The following is a 19,603-nucleotide window of genomic DNA, read 5'->3' as shown; positions in this document are numbered from 1 at the left end:
GAGTCAGTAAAACATTACTCCGGAAAGCAACATGACTCGGCTACTAAACATTTCAATTTCTCTAGCCAAAAAATACTTTGTAAGACTAAAGGTATTATACACCAAAGACAAACTCAAACTCCGGGCTATGCTGGTATCCAATAATTTTGAAAGCCAGATACGGAACCAACTGAGTAATGATACTATGCTCTGGCTCTGGCTCTGGCATACATGATATAATCGCCTCAAAGGAACATCCTACTCCTCATCTTCGTCATCATCAACCACACGTCTCCGCTTTGTCCGGCTAACCACGACTTCGTCATCGTCATCGTCGTCGTCTGCTGCAACAGCCCCGCCCCTGGCTCTCTTCGGACTTGGCGCAATGCCTTCATCTGGGTCGTCGTCGTCCTCGACAATCTCCGGCTCCTCGTCGCTGGCAGCGATAAAGTCATCCTCCTCGTCATAGTCGTCCTCGCGATTCCTCCGAGGGCCACCATAGTCTTCATCGTCGCTCCAGTCACGCCGTAAGCCACCACCCTTTCTCTGTTGCTGTTTCCTAGGAGCGCGGTCTTCCAGTCCATCAACATCGAGTCCGCCTCCTGATGCTCGTCCGCTGCTGCGGCCCATGGTGCGGTTGGCGCGCTCGGCCTGGCGCGCTTCGTGCTTCTCGCGGGCGCGCAGTTGCCGCTGCTTCTCTTTGAATGTGGCTTCTTCGCGTTGTCGGCGTAGCTCGGGATCTTCGTCTACGTTGATAAAGGAAATAGCCTGGTCGGCGTCGTCTCGGCCCTTGGATGCCACCTTTGCAAGATCGTTTTGCAGCTTCTCCAGCGCAGCATCTTTTGTGTTTGCAGCGGGAACCACATTTAGGGATGCAGTGAGCTTGTTGGTCACACGCATAACATTGGCCTCTTCGTAAGGGGCCACGAGATATGTGTAACTCTCCTTCTTCGCGCTCGTCTTGGCGCCGGTTTTGTCTTCCCTGATTGCTGTGGGGGTGGGAATCTTCGGGTTTATCTGCGGTGGTGCAAGCGTGTTGGCGTCGATGTCGAACTGCACGGTAGGGTCGCTGGCGAGTTGCAGGGTAAGAGAACCGTCGGACCACCTCAGGATGCGAGCATTCGACTGCAAGACAGCGTTGTTCGAGGGTGAGCGCCGCCATCGGATGGTGGTCATGGCAGTGTGGTAAGCAGAAAAGTGTTCAGACGCGCCGACCTTGGAATGGTGATCGGTGGTTGGTGGTTGGAATGTCCTATGGTCAAAGGCCTTGTCCTCGAAGGAAAGGAAGCGCGGGACCTTGAGCAGGTAGAGTTCATTGTCGGTGGGCTCGGGGACTGCATGGCGCGCCAGGTCTGCGTCCATGTATGCAAATGTCTGTTGCTCGACTTCCTCCACAGCCTCTGCCTGCCTGACGCGATCGTTGCGTCCTTCGTCGTCGCCGGAGTCGAGTTCGGCATCGTCGAGCTTGCGCTGCTCACTGTGACACGTCAATTGGATGTCGCATACTATTCTCTACCGCGACGTACGCTTGCGCATCGTGTGCGTCTTCCTCGGCGTCATCGTCTGCGCCGCCGTCGCCAAAGAGGTCATCGTCGTCGTCGTCAAGGCCATTATCCTCGACGGTATTCAGCGGCGTGCCTCCCTCGCCATCGTCGGCAGGAGTAGCATGGCCATTGGCCTCGTCGTCGGACAGGGTTGGATCGTGGCCCGCGTCGGACATGGTCGCGACAGATGGCGGAGGCTGCGTTGCTTGCGAGGCGCAGAAAGACGGGCGTGTCGGGACGTGTCGGGGCGTGTCAAGGCGACGGTGAAGGACAAGCCGAGCAAATGCCACACGTGATGATGGTTCAGCAAAAAACGGCGGAGGACTGGAACGCAGCAGCTGCACGGCTTCAAAGTTCCCAGCGACGCCAGCAGCAGGCCGTGTACTGGGCGCTATACCGGATGCAGCAGTAGCGCCCCGCCCCTTCTCGACGCAGGCCCAAGGGAGTGTCGAGTGGGCCCAAAAAGCGTGCCCGCTTGAGACGTATCACCACCTCCTCCCCTTCAATTCTCTTGCATACTCCTCAAGCCGGCCCTCTCTAGGTGCATCTATAGCTCCCGTCTCGCCGCTTGCAGCCCCTGCACGCCCACAGCCAGGACCCCGCAAACAAATGGCTTCTTTCTTCGCAAACGTGTAAGTTGCTTGGCACTTGCTCGCCCTCGCTCGAGTGCTCTCTCCCCTTCCCTCTAGTACAGTCCAAACACTCCCCCTCCCTGGTATGTTTCAGGCAAATCTGCTGCATATCCTCGTCCGGCTTCAATCTCGCCATCTCCACCTCACTCTGGGAAGCTGCAACTTGGTCACTTTTGGCCTCCCAATTCCCGCCCGCCGAGGCTCCAAAGGTGTTTCCGTCTTCTAACAACTTCACCGATAGTCGCCAAGGACTGGCCGGCCGCTCCAGCAAAGGCCAGCAAGGCAAAGGCGGCTCTTCGTCACCAACGGCTTCATACTCTGCTTCGCCAACTTCTCAGCACGCCCCAAACCAACCGCCTATGCCTGGTTCGCCTGCTCTGTCGTCCAACATGTCGTTCGAAGGCCCGCCATCCGAGGGGTCCGTGCCATCTGGCTCTCGCAGACCGCCTTTCTTTTTCCGCGAGGAGTACTCCAACTTGATTGTCAAGGGTAATTTCATGACGCTGGCTGCAAAGCCCAAGCTTGTTGAGGAGGGCGAATGGCTCGCTCATCAAGGTAAGCTTTGCCACGTGTGAGGTTCGGCCGGAAATGGCGCTAAAAGCATGTGACTAGTTGTCGAGCAGTACAGACTACTGGAGCAAATGATTGAAGTCATCAAGGTAGTCGACGACCGGACAGGCAAACCCATCTGTAACCCAGATGTCTGTCCCACCATGTCTGCCAGTGGTCACACATATACCTGGCTTGACAACAACAAAAAGCCCATCAAGATCCCCGCCATCCAGTACATCAACCTTGTACAAAAGTGGATCGTGGGCAAGATCAATGACCCGAACATCTTCCCTACAGACACCACCGCCATCTCAATTGGAACGACAACCTATGCCTCTGGATCCCTTACTCCCAACTCGACACCGCAGCCTCTGGGACCTACGTCCCTCAACCAGCCCGTATCCCAGCTGGCCGGACGCGAGTGGCTCGGCAAGTCATCTGGCTTCCCCGAAACCTTCGAGGGCGACATCAAGAGTATCTACCGCCAGATGATGCGGTGCTACGCCCACATTTACCACGGCCACTGGCTGGAACCCTTCTGGAACGTGAGTGCATACAAGGAACTCAACACGTGCTTCATCCACTTCATCAACGTCGGCAAGCTGTTCAACCTCATTGGCGACAAGGAGATTGAGCCCATGCAGCCGCTGGTCGACCTCTGGGCGGAGAAGGGGCTGCTTCCTCCGATTACTGCTGCCAAGGAGAATGCTCCACCTGCGTCTTGAAGATAGTTCTGTCTACTACTACTACTACAATTACTTTTTTTGAATTCGTCAATCGACCAAAGAATAAGCATGTGGGTAGCCCCATTTGACATGGAGGCCCCTCACCCCAAAAATGTACACGAGGCCGTCCATATCTCTGCATTGTACATGTAGTGCGAAAACCGAGTCAAAGGCGAGGATGATGATGATGACAATGATTGGCGTTCTGGCATGTCTTACCTTACCATTTCCGCAATGTGAGCCTTGGAAATAGCATAGAGCAAATGAAACTTTTTTTGTCATACTCATCCATCTTCATCTTCATCTTTTGATACAATCAATATCAGGTCACACGACACATGCAAGGCACAACGACAACGAGGACGACTTAGTAAGAAGAGGTTCAAATTTGATAGTACCACGCAAAAGCAACCAAACAACTCTTGTCCCCCAACCATAACCCCTCCTAGAAACGCAATGTCATAGCCCCATTCCACACACGCACTCACAAAACTCCAATAGTGACACAGACCAGAGAAACCCATTGTCTCCACTCCGCTCCACCATTTCCATTTGACATTTTCATCACCAATGCAAATAACACTTCATGGGTCCGTGGCATGCGGGACGCGCGTTCGTTATGGAGATGCCTGGGCAGGGACAGGCACTTGACATTTTTCGTGACTCGCTACATTACAGCTCGCCCCAGCGGCGAACTTACTGGTGACCGGCCTTGCGGAGGGAGTTGCTCAACCACTCGAGACCCTCGTACAGACCGTCACCAGACGTGGCGCAAGTCGACTGGATGTACTGCATCGGGTTAGTGGGGACGCCCTAACAAAGTGGGTCTACTTGCAACTTACCCAGGCACGTTGTCGGAGGCTGTGGAGACCAAGCTTGTCGGTGATTTCAGCAGCGTTCATGGCGTTCTGTCACGAAAAGGTTAGCCATTGTGCAATTGCGAGACTTGCGAGCGATGATGGAAGGGCTTACAGGCAAATCCTGCTTGTTGGCAAAGACAAGGAGAAGAGCATCCCTGAGCTCGTCCTCGTTCAGCATGCGCTGGAGCTCCTCGCGCGCCTCGACAACACGGTCGCGATCGTTGCTGTCGACGACGAAGATGATACCCTGGGTGTTTTGGAAGTAATGCCTCCACAGAGGACGGATCTTGTCCTGACCGCCGACATCCCACACGGTGAACTGGATGTTCTTGTACTCGACAGTCTCGACGTTGAAACCTGGAAAAAGGGGGCACAAAAGTCAGCGCACTACCCTTCGCAACGGTGGCCGTATGCAGCGCAACATACCAATGGTTGGGATGGTGGTGACGATTTCACCCAACTTGAGCTTGTAGAGAATCGTGGTCTTTCCGGCAGCGTCGAGACCGACCATGAGAATACGCATCTCCTTCTTTCCCCATAGCTTGTCGAAGAGCTTGGAGAATGTGAGACCCATGACTGCGGTGGGTGGATGTGCGAGTGTGAGGAGGGTGAGTGGGAAGGCGGTGTATAGACTCTCGAACCTGTGGCGCTAATTGTCAGGACGGTATTGAGAAGAAAGCGATGGCGTCATGGGCGGAAAGGACATGGCACGACGGGCGTGGACCTCGCTGGCGCAGAGAGGCACTGGGGGAGCGTGGCCTGTTGCCAACCCCAAGTCGCAGCCCGGAGGAAAGCTGGCCTCGGAAGAGGCGACGTAGGGGTAGAACAAAGCAATCACAGGAAAAAACAAGGCGGCGAGGGACGACTTACGGCTATGTTCTTGAGAGTCGGTGGTATTCGGGGATGGGGCGGGTGGATGTGGATGTACTCTAATTGATGCACAGGAAGGGCTGCGTTGAAGAGATGTGGTGGAAAGCGCGGCGAATGCTGGGCACTGTTCGTAAGCTGGTAAGTGCCACTACCGCCGGCACGTGACAACTATCAGCGATCGCTTATCTGCGCGTGTTCAAGGACTTGCGGTGAGAGGCGAGCGTCTCCTTTACATTCTTGGAACTGCTCTTATGCACCTGCTCGCATCTTGACACGTTTTGGCTTTCCTGAATGTCCAGAGCGGGAATTCAGGCAGCCATTGGCCTCCGCTTGGCCGATCTCCTCAGCCGCCCCAGGATTGCGTGAACTCCAGGACCCACACCTATCCGCACTACACTATATTCATTGACGGGGCATTCCTGTCCTCGAGAGCGCTGCATGGCGACGATGCATATTGCAACCCTTTTTGACGGCCTCGTTGTTTCCATGCCCGCCCTGGCAGACTTGTTACCGAGCCCGCCAAACCTGTCCCACCAGTTTCGCCGGCTGCATGGCGCTATTGTGAAACCACCTGCCGCTACCCAAGACGACAAAAACATCCGAAAATTGTCCATTTGTAGCAACGTCGCACAGTCGCCTTAGGCAACAATGTTTTGTGCAAGACAACATCAGTGCATCGTCAACTGGACACGGTTGTCATTGTTCCAAGGCAGACATAATTGACACCACTGCTGTTCCGGGTTTCCCCATGTTCTCTTCTCCCACCATGCGCACCATCTCCCTGTCTGCTTGTTCCACCTCACATCGCCCTGTGCACCTCTTTTGCCTTCCTGTCACTCATAACCACTGCAGCTTGAATGAAGACAGGCAAGCACATCGAAACACCCATAACCCAGAGCCCGCCGCGAACAACTGAAGTCACCGAAGTAACCGCGAGCAAACAACTCACTGTACAAGCAAGTCGAACAGCAAGAACCGAAACTGCAAAGGCGTTGAGCACGTCCTGTGCCAGTCCAGCCATGTTGCCCACCACCACTGCTGTAACGAAAAGGGGGAAATTCTGCCACCTCATTAGATGACTGACAACCCCTATTCAAAACTTCGTTCAAGACTTGCCTCCATCCCGGCGTGATAGCACCCACACATACGCATGTACCTGGCAAACGACTCTGGAGGAACACGCTGCTTCAACTGCACTTTGGTATCCTGAGCATGTAGATTGCTGCTGTTTTCGGTAGGTAGCCTACCTCTAGCAGAGATGGCGCGAGCAACAGTGTGAGGCATCATCGAGACTGCGAGTATCAGCATCGTAATAATGGAAGTCAAGTATGTATGTGAGAGGGGGCGTATGCTTACTCATGAAGTGAACCGGGATAGCTAGGATGGACATGTTGTAGCCGTTAAGGTGGGGCAACATTTTGCCTGGCCAGTTGTCGTTGTCGATTCGGTGTTCAGTGGAAGAAGAAGAAGAAGAAGAAGAAGAAGAAGAAGAAGAAGAAGAGGATGAAAATTGCTTTGTAGAATGTTTGCCTATTTGAATCACCTAGAGCCTCCTTCCTGGTACGGCGGGTGACTTGTGTAAACAACATTGCGTGTGAGAGCGAGAAGTGACGAGGGAGTCGTGCTTTCCAAAGAGAATGCGGTAGTAGCAGTACGCTCCAAGACACAAAAACACAACAAGACACGGTGAACCTGACTACATTCAAGTCTCTCAAGGTAAATGTTTAAATGACAAGCGATCCAAAACTTCATACATCCTATCATCACCACCAAATTCCATGCACCTCCACTCCACCTACTTCAAATCCTTTGTCCTCTCCTCACTCTCTCTGATCCACTTATCCAACAACTCCCTATTCCTCGGCTTAAACCCCACCTTAAAATACTTGGGCTCCATCGTCAAACTCGTCGGAAGCGCATTCGCCTCCAGACAATCCAGAACAGGCTCATCTCGCGGATCAACCGGGGGCGTAAATTCAAATGCAGAAATTAGTCTGACAAATGCAGTAAACAGCTCGCGGTTCGCCAAGTGAGAGCCTACGCACATGCGTGAGCCGGCGCCGTACCCGTAGTGCGGTGTTCCGGCGCCGTCGGGAACGTTGAGGTAGCGCTCTGGATCGAAAGTCTCGGGGTTGGTGAAGTGAGACGGGTCGTAGTTGCCGGCGTAGGCGTTCATGTAGAAGGTAGTTCCTGCAGGTATGACGGTGCCGTTCCACTCGATGTCTTTGATTGAGACGCGGGGCAGGGAGATGGGGATGACGATCCAGTAGCGTAGGATTTCTTTGTACAAGGCCGTGATGTAGGGCACGCGTTCTTCGTCGAGGCAGCGCACCCAGGCATCGTTGTCGGGGTACACTTTCATGATTTCCTCGTACGCGCGTTGTTGGATCTTTTGGCCTTTGGGGGTCGCTAGGTAGGCGATGCCCATGATTAGGTTGCCGGGGACCGTGTCGAGGCCTGCGGAGACCATGGAGAGACCGATGGAGGTGATTTCGGCTAGTGGGTGTGTTAGTGAATGCCTGGTGTGGAGAAATAGAAAAGGGCTTACCTCTGTTTAGCTTTGCTTCGGGGTCTTTAAGGATGTTGCCGGTAATGCATGGTTTGTCTGTGCCGTTCTCGATCTTCTCTTCCAATATGCTGAGTAGCTTGTCCATGTATACGTCTCGCCTCTTTCGGAAGTGCTCAGCCTCATTGTTTTTACTTGGAAGCAGCCTTAGCAACGGGATGTAGTCTTGCCAGTTGTTGCTTGTCGACCTGAGTGATCCTATGCCCCTCTCGACATCGACAATCTCCTTGAGCAGCGGTGCGTTCTTGTTGCCATCAATACGGTATCCGTAGTTCAGTGTCAAAGATGTGTTCAAAGCGTATCGCTGCCAGTATGCTCGGGGATCGAGATCGACTTCTCCCCCTTTACTGTCTTGGAGAAGTTCCTTGATAGAGACGGTCGATTCGAGGTCGATGAGGGGCATATATGACTGTACAGCAGGTCGGTTCAGGGCCGTCGCAGCTGCCTTACGGCGGGCTTTACAGGAGTCATCCCATGGGGAAGTTCCAATTGTGAAACCTTGTGAGGAGGAGACGACTTTATGGAAGGTATGGAGCATAGGCCGTGAAATCATGGCTGCTTGGTTTACGATCCAGAGATGACGGATGGAGTCGAACGAGTTTGCAAAGACGATTCTCTGGGTCTTCGTCAGGCTCTCTACTCTTGAGACGAATGGTGATCATGCTAAGGACCAGTACTTACCTTGTTTCCCATCCTCACCTGGAAGACAGGGCCATATTTCTTCGCCCATTGTTGTGCTACCTTTGGATGGTTGGTGCCAAGTTCGTACAAGCTTCCAACAAGAGGAAGTCCAGGGACTTCGGGTAAGCCTTTGATGTGTGGTTTGTCGGTTCCATAGAATAGTCTCCACAAGAAGTATCCCAGCACTGCAATGCCGGCTGCGTAGATAGGGATCGTCATGGTTGTAGCCAAGCTCAACGTGTGAGAGGAATAGAATAGAAAAAGAAGGGAACTCGCGAAATCTGTGAGACGAAGGACATGAAATATAGCTTGCAGCAATACCTATAAGATGGAGCTTGCCGATATCCAGCGAGGCTTCGCAAAACTCAGGCTTGGAGAAGACCACACCTTAGCCTCGGTAACATAATCCCTCGTCTGACTGGACAAGATTTTTAGTTTAGTTACGCTCCAGTAGTCCACCAAAATGGAGTTGTTACACCAATTGTCAAGTCAGGCAGATGATCGTGTTCAGTCAAGGCGGAATAGGGCCGCACTTTCCGTGCGGGGAGGCGCGATGTAGGGTGAGGTCATCGTGTACTAACTAAATCAGGAAGATTTCCTGAACACATCTTGCCGACAAGTATTGGAGGCTAATGCTTAGCAGATTGACACATCATGTTTGGGACAACTGCCAAGAAGGGAACTCGTATATGCCTGTACGTACAACGACTTGACGAACGCACCATGCACGATTTACAACATCCCTGCTTAGGTGCGGTACACCGCTTACTCATGCATACGCTCTGTTCAAGTATGTTTAGAAAAAGATAGATATGGAAGGTTCCCTTATGCGCAGACCGCGCAATGGCTCTACTGGTTGAAGACAGGGACAGGTAATGCATGGAACATAAGCTATATCCCCCGAAAGAGCCTACGCAAACTCCAATTTCAAGGCAGGTTCAATGCGGCCCACGCATTCGCCAAACCCAACAAGAGCTTCTTCATCATTGCCGCACACACCTCGAATAGTAACCTCATCACCATCCTCGAGGAATGTTCTCTTCTCTCCTTGAACTGCGATAGAATCTTTGCCGTTGTTGCTCTGCTCTAGGAAGCTTCCATATTCAGCTGGAGTAGTACCACTAATGGTGCCAGAGCCCAGCAAATCACCGGGCTGAAAGGGGCATCCGTTGACGGTGTGGTGTGTCAACATTTGTGGGAAGGACCAAAGTAAGTTTCGACCATTGACTCTGGAAACCGTAGCATTGCTGCCAGAGGATGCTGCTACGTGTTAGCCAAGTTTGGTCTCAGGGGGCTCAGGAGTGATAGACATACTCTTGAGATCGATTTGAAGATTAATATCGTAGACAGTCTTGTCGTTCTTCTCTCTTAAATAGGGCAGTACTTCAGTATCATTCTCGAGGCCTTTTGTCTTGAATGGCTCCAATGCATCAGCGAGTACAACCCACGTACTGATGGTTGTGCCAAAGTTCTTTGCATTGAAAGGTCCCAACGGCACGTACTCCCATGCCTGGATGTCTCTGGCTGACCAGTCGTTCATGAGAACTACACCGAACAAGTTTTCTTCGGCCTTTTCAATTGGTATTGGCGTCCCTTGCTCGTTTGAGCCACATACAAAAGCTCCGAGCTCGAGCTCCATATCCAGTTTCTTACACGGGCTGAATGTAGGTACCCGTTTCTCCGCAGTAGGATCCAATAATATCTGGCCATTGGGTCGTCGAATTGGGGTGCCCGAAGGTACGACTGAGGATGCTCGGCCATGATAACCGACTGGCAGGTGCTTGTAGTTTGGTTGCAGAGCCTCTTTTGGGCCTCGGAAAATAACACCGCAGTTGTAGGCATGGTTCAGACCCGCAAAGAAGTCGGTGTAGTCGCCAATTTTGAAGGGGAGATGGGCACGAACGTCTTTGAGGGGTAACAGAGCCTGCTTTTGAAGAGCAGAGTTGTTCTGAAGGACATCTGGGTAGGTGGTGTCCTTGGAAAACACGCTTTGTATGTACTTGCGAACGACGGAATGGACGGGGCGGCCGAGTGCAGCGAATGCATTCAGTGAGGGCTCTGAGAAGACGGCTTGATGAGGCTGAATGAGGGAGAGGGCCGAGAAGCCATTGCCGGCTGCAAAGGCCTCGAGATCTAGGGCATGGTCTCCAATGGCAACTGCGACTCGTGGTTTTGTGGACGAGGCTGTTGAAATGACGCCAAACGGAATGTTGGCTAGTGAAAAGTGCGAGCCGCGAGGTATGGCAAACCAAGATCGCAGTGAAGCCATTGCAAGATGTGTGGTATGGTGTTTTGTTCGGGTAGCGGGGATGATTGAATGCAGTACACTACATGCAGTGCTGACTACTCTACAGGTCAGCTCCAATGCGTCGATGTAGTACCGTACTGCCTCGAGAGCCTCGCGAGGATGATATGCAATTGAGCTGTCGGAGTTTCCATTATCAGGCGCGCAAGGATTCCTTGCATACTGACAAAGTCATAATGTCAGCCGCATGAAGACCCTCTTGGTGGATGCCGTGCTTGTGGTCCGCTGTCGGCTTGTGACGGATCGGGATGGAGGCGGACAGGCGGGCCCGGAAAGATTCCGTCATTTGCCTGCGGATCGCCAGGTTGGATGCCCCGCCGCCCGTGGGCTGTGGGGTAAGCCGATGTGAAGGCTCACCACTACTCCGCTTTGATCTTCTGATGCCATAGACAGCGGAACCAAAAGCCGTTCATTGCCGCATCGTGCAGCGCAGCCATGGCCGAGGGGCAGCTTGATGCTTCCTTCACTAATGCCGTGGGGCCGTTGTACATAGATTCAAGAAGACCGCAGTGGTAGCGTGCCGCCGGGTCGACGCGTACATACGTAGTCTTTTACTTTCCGACAGAAGCAAAGTTGAACAATTGACCCGCCTCTCACAATGCCGTCTACACAGTTCGCTTTCAAGGAAAAGTACCGGTACCAGAACGGCTTCAACTCGTACCATGAGTACGGACTCCCAGTGCTGCCCCGCTTAGTACAAGCTAACGGCATCCCAGGTCCGAAGCAGTACAGGGCGCCCTCCCTATCGGTGCAAACTCACCACAAAAGCCCCCGTACGGCCTCTACGCCGAGAAGCTTTCTGGAACCGCCTTCACAGCCCCTAGGCACGAGAACCAGCAAACATGGCTCTACCGTATCTTGCCATCTTGCGGCCACAGTAATTTTGAGCCCCGTGAATCCACGACATTCAACACAAACCCCGAGAACAAGCCATGGGAACGGATACACTATATCCCAAACCAGCTCCGATGGGATCCTTTCGACCTCGACGAGACAGTAGACTGGGTGCACTCTCTGCACCTGGTGGCTGGTGCCGGTGACCCCACAATGAAGTCGGGAGTCGGATACTTTATATACGCTGCAGGAAAGGACATGGAGGCCAATGAAGCATTCTACTCGGCTGATGGTGATTTTCTCATTGTCGCCCAGCACGGTGTGCTGGATATTCAGACCGAACTGGGCCGCCTTATTGTACGCCCCAACGAGATCTGTGTCATACCGCGTGGTATTCGATACCGTGTCACACTTCCTCAAGGCCCTGTGCGAGGATACATTCTAGAGCTATATCAGGGACACTTCACCCTCCCCGAGCTTGGGCCTATAGGCTCCAATTGCCTTGCGAATGCGCGTGATTTCCAGGCGCCAGTGGCCGACTTTGACGAAGACACAGAGACAGAGTGGCAAATCCTTGCAAAGTTTGCTGGCCACCTTTATGCTGCGAAACAAAAGCATACGCCATTCGATGTCGTGGCGTGGCATGGCCTTTACTATCCATACAAGTACGACCTCGGTCGCTTCAGCACAATAGGGAGCATTTCTTTCGATCACCCAGATCCATCCATCTTCACTGTTCTTACCGCGCCTTCAGACCACGCAGGAACCGCAGTTGCGGACTTTGTAATCTTCCCGCCTCGGTGGTTGGTTGCTGAAAATACGTTCCGACCGCCATGGTACCACCGAAACACCATGTCGGAGTTTATGGGCCTTATTGGCGGCCAGTACGATGCCAAGACTGGAGGAGGTTTCCAGCCAGCCGGCGCATCTCTACATAATGTCATGTCGGGCCACGGCCCTGACGCTGCTACTCACGAGAAAGCATCAAATGTTGAGCTGCAGCCGAATAAAGTCGGCGAGGGTAGCATGGCGTTTATGTTCGAGAGCTGCCTGATGATTGGCGTAACCGACTGGGGCCTAAAGAAGTGCCGAAAGATTCAGGAAGGTTACAACGCGGAGAGCTGGGAGCCGCTGAAGCCGCACTTCAAAATGCCTGGCAAGAAGATTGACAATGGCGTCTCGCCGCTGGCGGCAGGATCAGAGGGCGACAAGGGACAAGTGCCTCACTACACGTGAGTGGAATGAGTGGCTAGTTGTACCTGTAGCGACAAAATGGAGAGTACTGATGGATCTCCTACCGAATTCAGTACAGTAGTGTCGGTGAGATTCGGTCCTAGTGAGGATGCTTACTGCATTAGTCTAGAGCATGGCGCGTCGGCGGTGTTGGACCAAGTGGGCGCGGTTTCATGCCCCGCAGCGAACAGAGTGCAGCTTGCCCGCGCGCGCTGCTCGGAGTTTATGAGGATATTTTGTTCATGGATAGGGCGTTTAGATACTGAATTGACATGATTCATGCACAGCACCTGTATGGTCAGACGTGCATACTAGCAGATTTGCGCCTATCGACAGTGGAGGGGTCGACGTGTCGCAAGCTCGTCCAACTCCATGTGCCGATACAGCGCAGTCCAAGGGTCCACTAGCGTCAACAGGTGTTAGAGCGCGGGGCTATCTTCTCCCACTTTTCTCCTCCTCGACGCCGCTCTCTTATTCTCTTCATCTTCTCTCATCCCTTCTCTCCCTCCCTCTCTCTTCTCTTTACCCTTTTCTTCTCAATTTCCCCCCCTCAATTCACCACACACAACCTTCATCATGTCTGCCCCCGCCCACAAGTTCAAGGTTGCTGACATCAGTCTCGCGGCCTTCGGTCGCCGTGAGATTGAGCTCGCCGAGAACGAGATGCCTGGTCTGATGGAGACCCGCCGCAAGTACGCTGAGGACCAGCCCTTGAAGGGTGCCCGCATTGCTGGATGTCTGCACATGAGTAGGTTGCCTCTGCACATTTGCCACAACCAAAGGAAATTTTCTTGCTAACACGCATTGCAGCCATCCAGACTGCCGTCCTCATCGAGACTCTCAAGTTCCTCGGTGCTGAGCTCACCTGGACTTCGTGCAACATTTTCTCCACCCAGGACCACGCCGCTGCCGCCATTGCCGCCGCCGGTGTGCCCGTCTTCGCCTGGAAGGGCGAGACTGAGGAGGAGTATGAGTGGTGCCTTGAGCAGCAACTCACCGCTTTCAAGGATGGCAAGAGCCTGAACTTGATCCTCGACGACGGTGGTGACCTTACCGCCCTTGTCCACAAGAAGTACCCTGAGATGCTCAAGGACTGCTACGGTGTCTCCGAGGAGACCACCACCGGTGTCCACCACCTCTACCGCATGCTCAAGGGCAACGGTCTCCTTGTCCCCGCCATCAACGTCAACGACTCCGTCACAAAGTCCAAGTTCGACAACTTGTATGGTTGCCGTGAGTCGCTTGTCGACGGTATCAAGCGTGCCACCGATGTCATGATTGCTGGCAAGGTCGCCGTTGTTGCCGGTTTCGGTGATGTCGGCAAGGGTTGTGCCCAGGCTCTCCACAGCATGGGTGCCCGTGTCATCGTCACTGAGATTGACCCCATCAACGCCCTCCAGGCTGCCGTCTCCGGCTTCCAGGTCACCACAATGGAGAAGGCTGCTCCTCAGGGTCAAATTTTCGTCACCACCACTGGTTGCCGTGACATTCTGACTGGTGCTCACTTTGAGGTTATGCCCAACGACGCCATTGTCTGCAACATTGGTCACTTCGATATCGAAATCGATGTTGCCTGGCTCAAGGCCAACGCCAAATCAGTCACCAGCATCAAGCCCCAGGTTGACCGCTACCTGATGAAGAACGGACGCCACATCATCCTCCTCGCTGAGGGTCGTCTCGTCAACTTGGGATGCGCCACTGGCCACTCTTCTTTCGTCATGTCCTGCTCTTTCACCAACCAGGTCCTCGCCCAGATCATGCTTTACAAGGCATCCGACGAGGCTTTTGGTAACAAGTACGTCGAGTTCGGCAAGACCGGCAAGCTCGACGTCGGTGTCTACGTTCTGCCCAAGATCCTCGACGAGCAGGTTGCTCTTCTTCACTTGGCACACGTCAACGTCGAGCTCTCCAAGCTCACTGACGTTCAGGCCGAGTACCTCGGTCTCCCTGTCGAGGGTCCTTTCAAGAGCGACATCTACCGCTACTAGATTTCTTTTTGTTCCGCGTTTAGGAAGTTTCAACACGACGTTATGATACCACTTCGAAAAAAAGTTATTTGTCTTCAACGGCATAGCATCGAGCCTGGGGCTCGACGGGGTCCGGTTGTTCAAAAGGCGTTGTTTTGCATATCATCTACTTGACCCTTCAACCATGGTCAGGATGAGGATGATACCCAGTGTAAGAGTGTGATATGGAGATGATGAGTTGCGTTTCTGCACGCAGCCTAAGATTAGTTAACAAGTCTACCCGTTCAAACGGAGACTACATAATTCAGAGTAACGACGGGCCTCCATACCCGCCTCTGGCTTATACTTTGTTCCTTTCAATGTGCTTGTAATGTGATGTGTGCTGGCTCAGATGTTGTGGGTACGTGCGCAGATTCGAAGCATGCCTCACCGATACGCACCAGGCCGTTTGTGCAAGCTGGCATGTGCAACCAGCCTCTAACACAGCTATCATGCAAATCCGAGGCATAGTGCAATAAACAACTGCAGCTAATGCAAAAATGTATATATTGTAGAGACAGACCGTTGCGCCGCCTTCTAACCAGCCCCACAGTCCCGCCTTTGATTCCTCATCCGACCTGCTACATCCTTGTATCCCTCGATCACGTTGCAACTAATACATGCACTAAGCAGTATCTAGATATTACCTTAGCTTATTGAATGTGAAGTGTTTTGCAGATAGGCACAGAATATATCACTTCGAGTAAATTGAGTCGAATCCTAGGGAAGTTACCCAAAGGTGCGGATGGAACTATACACTCTATACATGTGACTGTGGCTTGATTGCCCCTGCGGGTACCCGATGGATCTCCGAGGGTTAGCCTTTCTCGGCCTCCAGTTCAGAGCATCGTGACATTGAAGAAGAACATGATAACTCATGTGGCGTCTAAAGGAAAAGATGGGCAGGTCTCACACGGTGGGCATGGCATGATACAGAGTGCCAAGATCCGAGTCGAGGCTTTGGCGATCTGAATGTGTTGCAGAGATTTAGCCTTGCACTGCCACATTTAGTAGCTGAAGCCTTCACTTCTGCTATCAGGGCCAGGTAGCCTAGCCTCCAACATCTTAGCCTTAGACCCTCTAGCTAATGACAGGACACTCTAGTCGAAGGTACAGATGGACATCTACATCTACGAACCGATCGATCTCGAGCGTCCTGCATTTCGACTTCTACAGTTACTTCGAGGCAAAGGGCCAGCCATCGAGTGCATACTGTATCAGGCCTATCTTGATGGCACCGATACCGTTCCGTACGATGCTTTATCGTATACCTGGGGCGGCACGAACAAGGCATCGACTGTGACAGTCAGTGGGAAGACACTTGGTGTTACTAAAAATCTGCACTCAGCCTTGCAACATTTTCGTTCGGAAGATGTAGATAGGGTACTCTGGGTTGATGCTATTTGTATCGATCAAGGCAACGAAAAAGAGCGAGGACATCAAGTTCAGCAAATGTGCAAGATTTATTCGCACGCGGAAGAGGTAATTATCTGGCTAGGTCAACCCACTGCGGAAACCAATGTTCTCATGGACTCTCTTCGGGAACTAGAAGGATACAGCTTAGCGCATGCACATAGACACTGGGATCTAGCAAAGTGGACCGAATTCTGGCGATTGGTTCCTCAGAGTTCAAGTTTTGAGGTACTGGAAGGCCTATACCTGCTCTTAAAGAGACCGTGGTTTAGAAGAGTCTGGATTTTACAGGAAATAGCCAACGCGAAGAAAGCAAGTGTCCGGTGTGGCATCAAGTCTGTCAAAGCACATACCTTTGCCCTTGCTCCGTCGCTCGTAGGCATCAAACCAGAACGACATTGTCAAGCTGTTTTGGATATTATGCCTGGACACTTGCGGGAAAAGACCTGGTGGGGTGAAAGCAGAGACTTGTACAACCTTTTACTAAAGTTCAGAGAAAGCAATGCGAGCGACCCACGAGACAAAGTCTATGCCTTGCTAGGTATATCTTCAGACGCTTACGACAGCGATAGCCTACGTCCAGTCTATACGAAAGACCTCCAGGCAGTCATTCGCGATACTTCGTTGTTCTTATTCAGACAGTCAGATGATTCTTATGAGACGATGCCAGAGTTCTTAGAGGACCTTACGTTTCGGAATTCTACATTCTTCTCAGAGCTTGTCCGAACGTCCAACGCAAGGGCAGTTGAACGTTTCCTAATGCGGAGAGGACTTGAGGTATCACTATCAGAGGATATGATCAAAGCTGCGGCAGAAAATCAGGAAAACGGGCGAGAAATCATAAGCTTTCTCATTCAGGAACGTGGAAGTGAAATCATAATCACAGATAGAGTGATTCGAGCCGCTGCAAGAAACAAGGCAGGTGGAAGAGACATCATGATCCTTCTTTTCCAAAGACGCGAAGGGGAATTCATACTCAAAAAGGAGGCGTTGAAGGTGATACATGACGTTTTCAGTAGGGACTACGGGGAGATGTTGAAAAGTTTGCTAGAAGGAATTTCCACCGTGGAAATGTGGAATACAGACTTCGACAGATTACTATACGCTATGTCAGCGAGAGGCTATGAGGCAGCAGTGAAACTGTTACTCGACAAAGGCGTAAACCCTGACGCCCAAAAAGGAGGCTATGAGAAAGCATTTCAGGTGTCGCACAAAGGCCACAGAGCAGTAGTACAGCTGCTACTAGACAACAACGCCAAGTTCAATAGGACGAGTAGAACTGATAGTACCGCACTCTACGCAGCTTCAGCTGGAGGTCACGAGGCAGTAGTGAAGCTACTGCTAGACAAGGGCGCCTACGTCAACACGTCGGATGACCACCATAATACCGCACTCTGTGTAGCTTCAGCTGGAGGTCACGAGGCAGTAGTGAAGCTACTGCTAGACAAGGGCGCCCACGTCAACACGTCGAATAAATACTATAGCGACGCACTCTGTGTAGCTTCAGTTGGAGGCCACGAGGCAGTGGTGAAGCTACTACTAGATAAAGGCGCTGACGTTTACGCAGGGGGTAGACCCTATGATAACGCACTCTACGCGGCTTCAGCTAGAGGCTACGAGGCGATAGTAAAGCTGCTACTAGATAAAGACACCAATGCTAAAGTGGAGGGTAGATTTCTCAACGCCGCACTCCACGTAGCTTCAGATAGGAATTTCAAGGCGGTGGTGGAGCTGCTGCGTAGCAAGCAACAGGAATAGCCAGTTTGACAATTAAGAATACTTGCCGCTCAACGTAGCGTTCGACAGTGACCATCTCGCCGTTCCGAGTCTTCAAATAGAACAAGGGGTATACTACGGCTTGCAATGCTAATATATACTAGTTACGACCCTATTTCAAACCACCCTGTTTACCACGTTCATTCGTACCTCTTACTTCTCTCTTATAAGCAGCGCCATAATGATGCACATTTTACACAGGTTGATAGTCGAGCCCGTCTTTATCTTACTGCAAGAGGCATCAACAGTCCAAACTCCATGTGACCTGCAAAAACGATACTACAGAAAAGAATCTGAACTCAATACTACTATACATGCATATACTTGCCTCTTTGGCACATGTACTAGTAATTGTTTCCTTAGATATGAGAGAATTCATATTTGTAACTTGCACACTACGTGGTCACAGACAAACGTATGCACGGCATATATGGGGCGGGAAGTATACAGCATGGCGTGCATGCATGCGTGTAGCACGTTGTACGTTGTACTGCATAAATGAAACAGCGGGAAGAAGTGTCAATACGTTGGCTGTGCGTCAATGATGCAGGTAAGAGTGTGCAGACACTTTTTTCTCGACTTATGTGTGTGGGGGCTTTGTGGCGTGGGGGGAGTGTCACTGAACAGTGAAACATTGATTAATGGGTTGGGTGTATATCAAGATCTTCTTGAGTGGAGAGTTGTTTGAAGATTATAGCTAATATGCTAATTTGTATTTAGTCCAGATAGACGAACAATACTATTTTTTGAGATACGTAAATCCTTTAGTAGGATACCATTACACCTCTTCCTCCCACAACACACCACGGAAGAAAACTTACCACTCCCCATTCTACCTAAATCCTTAATCACCATCTCCTCTCCTTCTCCCCTTTTTCTCCGCAAAGAAAAAGCAAAAAAGTACAACGCTTGAAACTAGTAAGTGTCACGTTTACATCACGTGTCACACCATCTTACACCTATCATGCATGCCCCCCCCCCTGCCCCTCTCTTATTACCCCCATACCCCCTGTCTCACGCAAACAAGCCCGACCATGCAATGCAAGGTACGCGAAAACCAACACACCGAACAAGGACGCACACATAGAAAAAAGAAAAGAAAAGAAAAGGCCAGCAAAGCCGATTTACCTTTTTTCTTTTCTCACCATCACATGCATACTTTCAGCCTCAATCATGCCATGTCATGCGTCCACGTCCATCCCCATATGCATATACCCCACGCCACAAACGCCCTATACGTTGCCAAAAAGCAAAAAAGAAAGAAAGATGAGAAAACAGGAACAGGAACACGACAGCACATCGTCCCCCTTACGTGGCACGTACACATTGACATTCAATCTGTGTTTTCCCTCCCAAAAAAAACAACAACAACCACCATGATTACAATTTCTATTCTCCTAACCCTAGACCCTATCCTTCCCTATCCTTTCCCATCTCTCAATTAACCAAACCCACACAACGTCTTCCTTCTAGCCCAGAGCAAAAAAACAAACAAAAATATTATATACGAACTGACTCATGTATATATATATATATACTTTGCGTGTGAGGAAAGAAGGAAAAGAAAGAAGAGGATATGATCACTTCGAACCCCCCTCCCCCTCCCCACCTCCCATCGCGCTTTATC

At 51.7% G+C, this 19,603-nt stretch overlaps 11 protein-coding genes across 11 annotated transcripts; 6 read left to right on the top strand and 5 right to left on the bottom strand.

Annotated features, from left to right (window-relative positions):
- Window positions 1-31: 31 nt before the first annotated feature.
- COCVIDRAFT_96271 (hypothetical protein) lies at window positions 32-214 on the top strand (the record flags this gene model as incomplete). Its single annotated transcript, XM_014702235.1, has 1 exon — window positions 32-214. One exon carries the CDS (start codon window positions 32-34, stop codon window positions 212-214), a length of 183 nt encoding a protein of 60 aa, XP_014557721.1.
- A 23-nt stretch (window positions 215-237) lies between these two features.
- On the bottom strand, window positions 238-1,699 carry COCVIDRAFT_96223 (hypothetical protein; the record flags this gene model as incomplete). The annotated part of the gene is made up of 2 exons (XM_014702234.1): window positions 238-1,456; window positions 1,506-1,699. The coding sequence occupies 2 exons, from the start codon at window positions 1,697-1,699 to the stop codon at window positions 238-240; spliced, it is 1,413 nt and encodes a 470-aa protein (XP_014557720.1).
- A 433-nt stretch (window positions 1,700-2,132) lies between these two features.
- COCVIDRAFT_36788 (hypothetical protein) lies at window positions 2,133-3,432 on the top strand (the record flags this gene model as incomplete). The annotated part of the gene is made up of 3 exons (XM_014702233.1): window positions 2,133-2,155; window positions 2,397-2,710; window positions 2,768-3,432. The coding sequence occupies 3 exons, from the start codon at window positions 2,133-2,135 to the stop codon at window positions 3,430-3,432; spliced, it is 1,002 nt and encodes a 333-aa protein (XP_014557719.1).
- A 696-nt stretch (window positions 3,433-4,128) lies between these two features.
- COCVIDRAFT_96243 (hypothetical protein) lies at window positions 4,129-4,866 on the bottom strand (the record flags this gene model as incomplete). Its single annotated transcript, XM_014702232.1, has 4 exons — window positions 4,129-4,221; window positions 4,275-4,340; window positions 4,405-4,649; window positions 4,719-4,866. 4 exons carry the CDS (start codon window positions 4,864-4,866, stop codon window positions 4,129-4,131), a joined length of 552 nt encoding a protein of 183 aa, XP_014557718.1.
- A 1,095-nt stretch (window positions 4,867-5,961) lies between these two features.
- COCVIDRAFT_36786 (hypothetical protein) lies at window positions 5,962-6,579 on the bottom strand (the record flags this gene model as incomplete). Its single annotated transcript, XM_014702231.1, has 3 exons — window positions 5,962-6,241; window positions 6,307-6,454; window positions 6,519-6,579. 3 exons carry the CDS (start codon window positions 6,577-6,579, stop codon window positions 5,962-5,964), a joined length of 489 nt encoding a protein of 162 aa, XP_014557717.1.
- Window positions 6,580-6,957: 378 nt separating this feature from the next.
- On the bottom strand, window positions 6,958-8,628 carry COCVIDRAFT_96375 (hypothetical protein; the record flags this gene model as incomplete). The annotated part of the gene is made up of 3 exons (XM_014702230.1): window positions 6,958-7,658; window positions 7,711-8,344; window positions 8,410-8,628. The coding sequence occupies 3 exons, from the start codon at window positions 8,626-8,628 to the stop codon at window positions 6,958-6,960; spliced, it is 1,554 nt and encodes a 517-aa protein (XP_014557716.1).
- Window positions 8,629-9,319: 691 nt separating this feature from the next.
- On the bottom strand, window positions 9,320-10,678 carry COCVIDRAFT_15031 (hypothetical protein; the record flags this gene model as incomplete). Its single annotated transcript, XM_014702194.1, has 2 exons — window positions 9,320-9,669; window positions 9,724-10,678. 2 exons carry the CDS (start codon window positions 10,676-10,678, stop codon window positions 9,320-9,322), a joined length of 1,305 nt encoding a protein of 434 aa, XP_014557680.1.
- Window positions 10,679-11,312: 634 nt separating this feature from the next.
- Window positions 11,313-12,784, top strand: COCVIDRAFT_96423 (hypothetical protein; the record flags this gene model as incomplete). The annotated part of the gene is made up of 2 exons (XM_014702229.1): window positions 11,313-11,380; window positions 11,431-12,784. The coding sequence occupies 2 exons, from the start codon at window positions 11,313-11,315 to the stop codon at window positions 12,782-12,784; spliced, it is 1,422 nt and encodes a 473-aa protein (XP_014557715.1).
- Window positions 12,785-13,357: 573 nt separating this feature from the next.
- COCVIDRAFT_96344 (hypothetical protein) lies at window positions 13,358-14,769 on the top strand (the record flags this gene model as incomplete). Its single annotated transcript, XM_014702228.1, has 2 exons — window positions 13,358-13,529; window positions 13,592-14,769. The coding sequence occupies 2 exons, from the start codon at window positions 13,358-13,360 to the stop codon at window positions 14,767-14,769; spliced, it is 1,350 nt and encodes a 449-aa protein (XP_014557714.1).
- A 1,134-nt stretch (window positions 14,770-15,903) lies between these two features.
- COCVIDRAFT_74268 (hypothetical protein) lies at window positions 15,904-16,968 on the top strand (the record flags this gene model as incomplete). Its single annotated transcript, XM_014702227.1, has 1 exon — window positions 15,904-16,968. A coding segment is annotated over one exon (1,065 nt), but the record flags the coding sequence as incomplete, so codon positions are not given.
- Window positions 16,969-17,535: 567 nt separating this feature from the next.
- Window positions 17,536-17,847, top strand: COCVIDRAFT_70001 (hypothetical protein; the record flags this gene model as incomplete). The annotated part of the gene is made up of 1 exon (XM_014702226.1): window positions 17,536-17,847. A coding segment is annotated over one exon (312 nt), but the record flags the coding sequence as incomplete, so codon positions are not given.
- Window positions 17,848-19,603: the final 1,756 nt, after the last annotated feature.

The sequence above is a fragment of the Bipolaris victoriae genome, assembly GCF_000527765.1.
Source record: "Bipolaris victoriae FI3 unplaced genomic scaffold scaffold_32, whole genome shotgun sequence".
NCBI lineage: Eukaryota > Fungi > Ascomycota > Dothideomycetes > Pleosporales > Pleosporaceae > Bipolaris > Bipolaris victoriae.
Note: the sequence above shows the minus strand (reverse complement) of the source record. Positions and strands in the feature narration are given on the sequence as shown.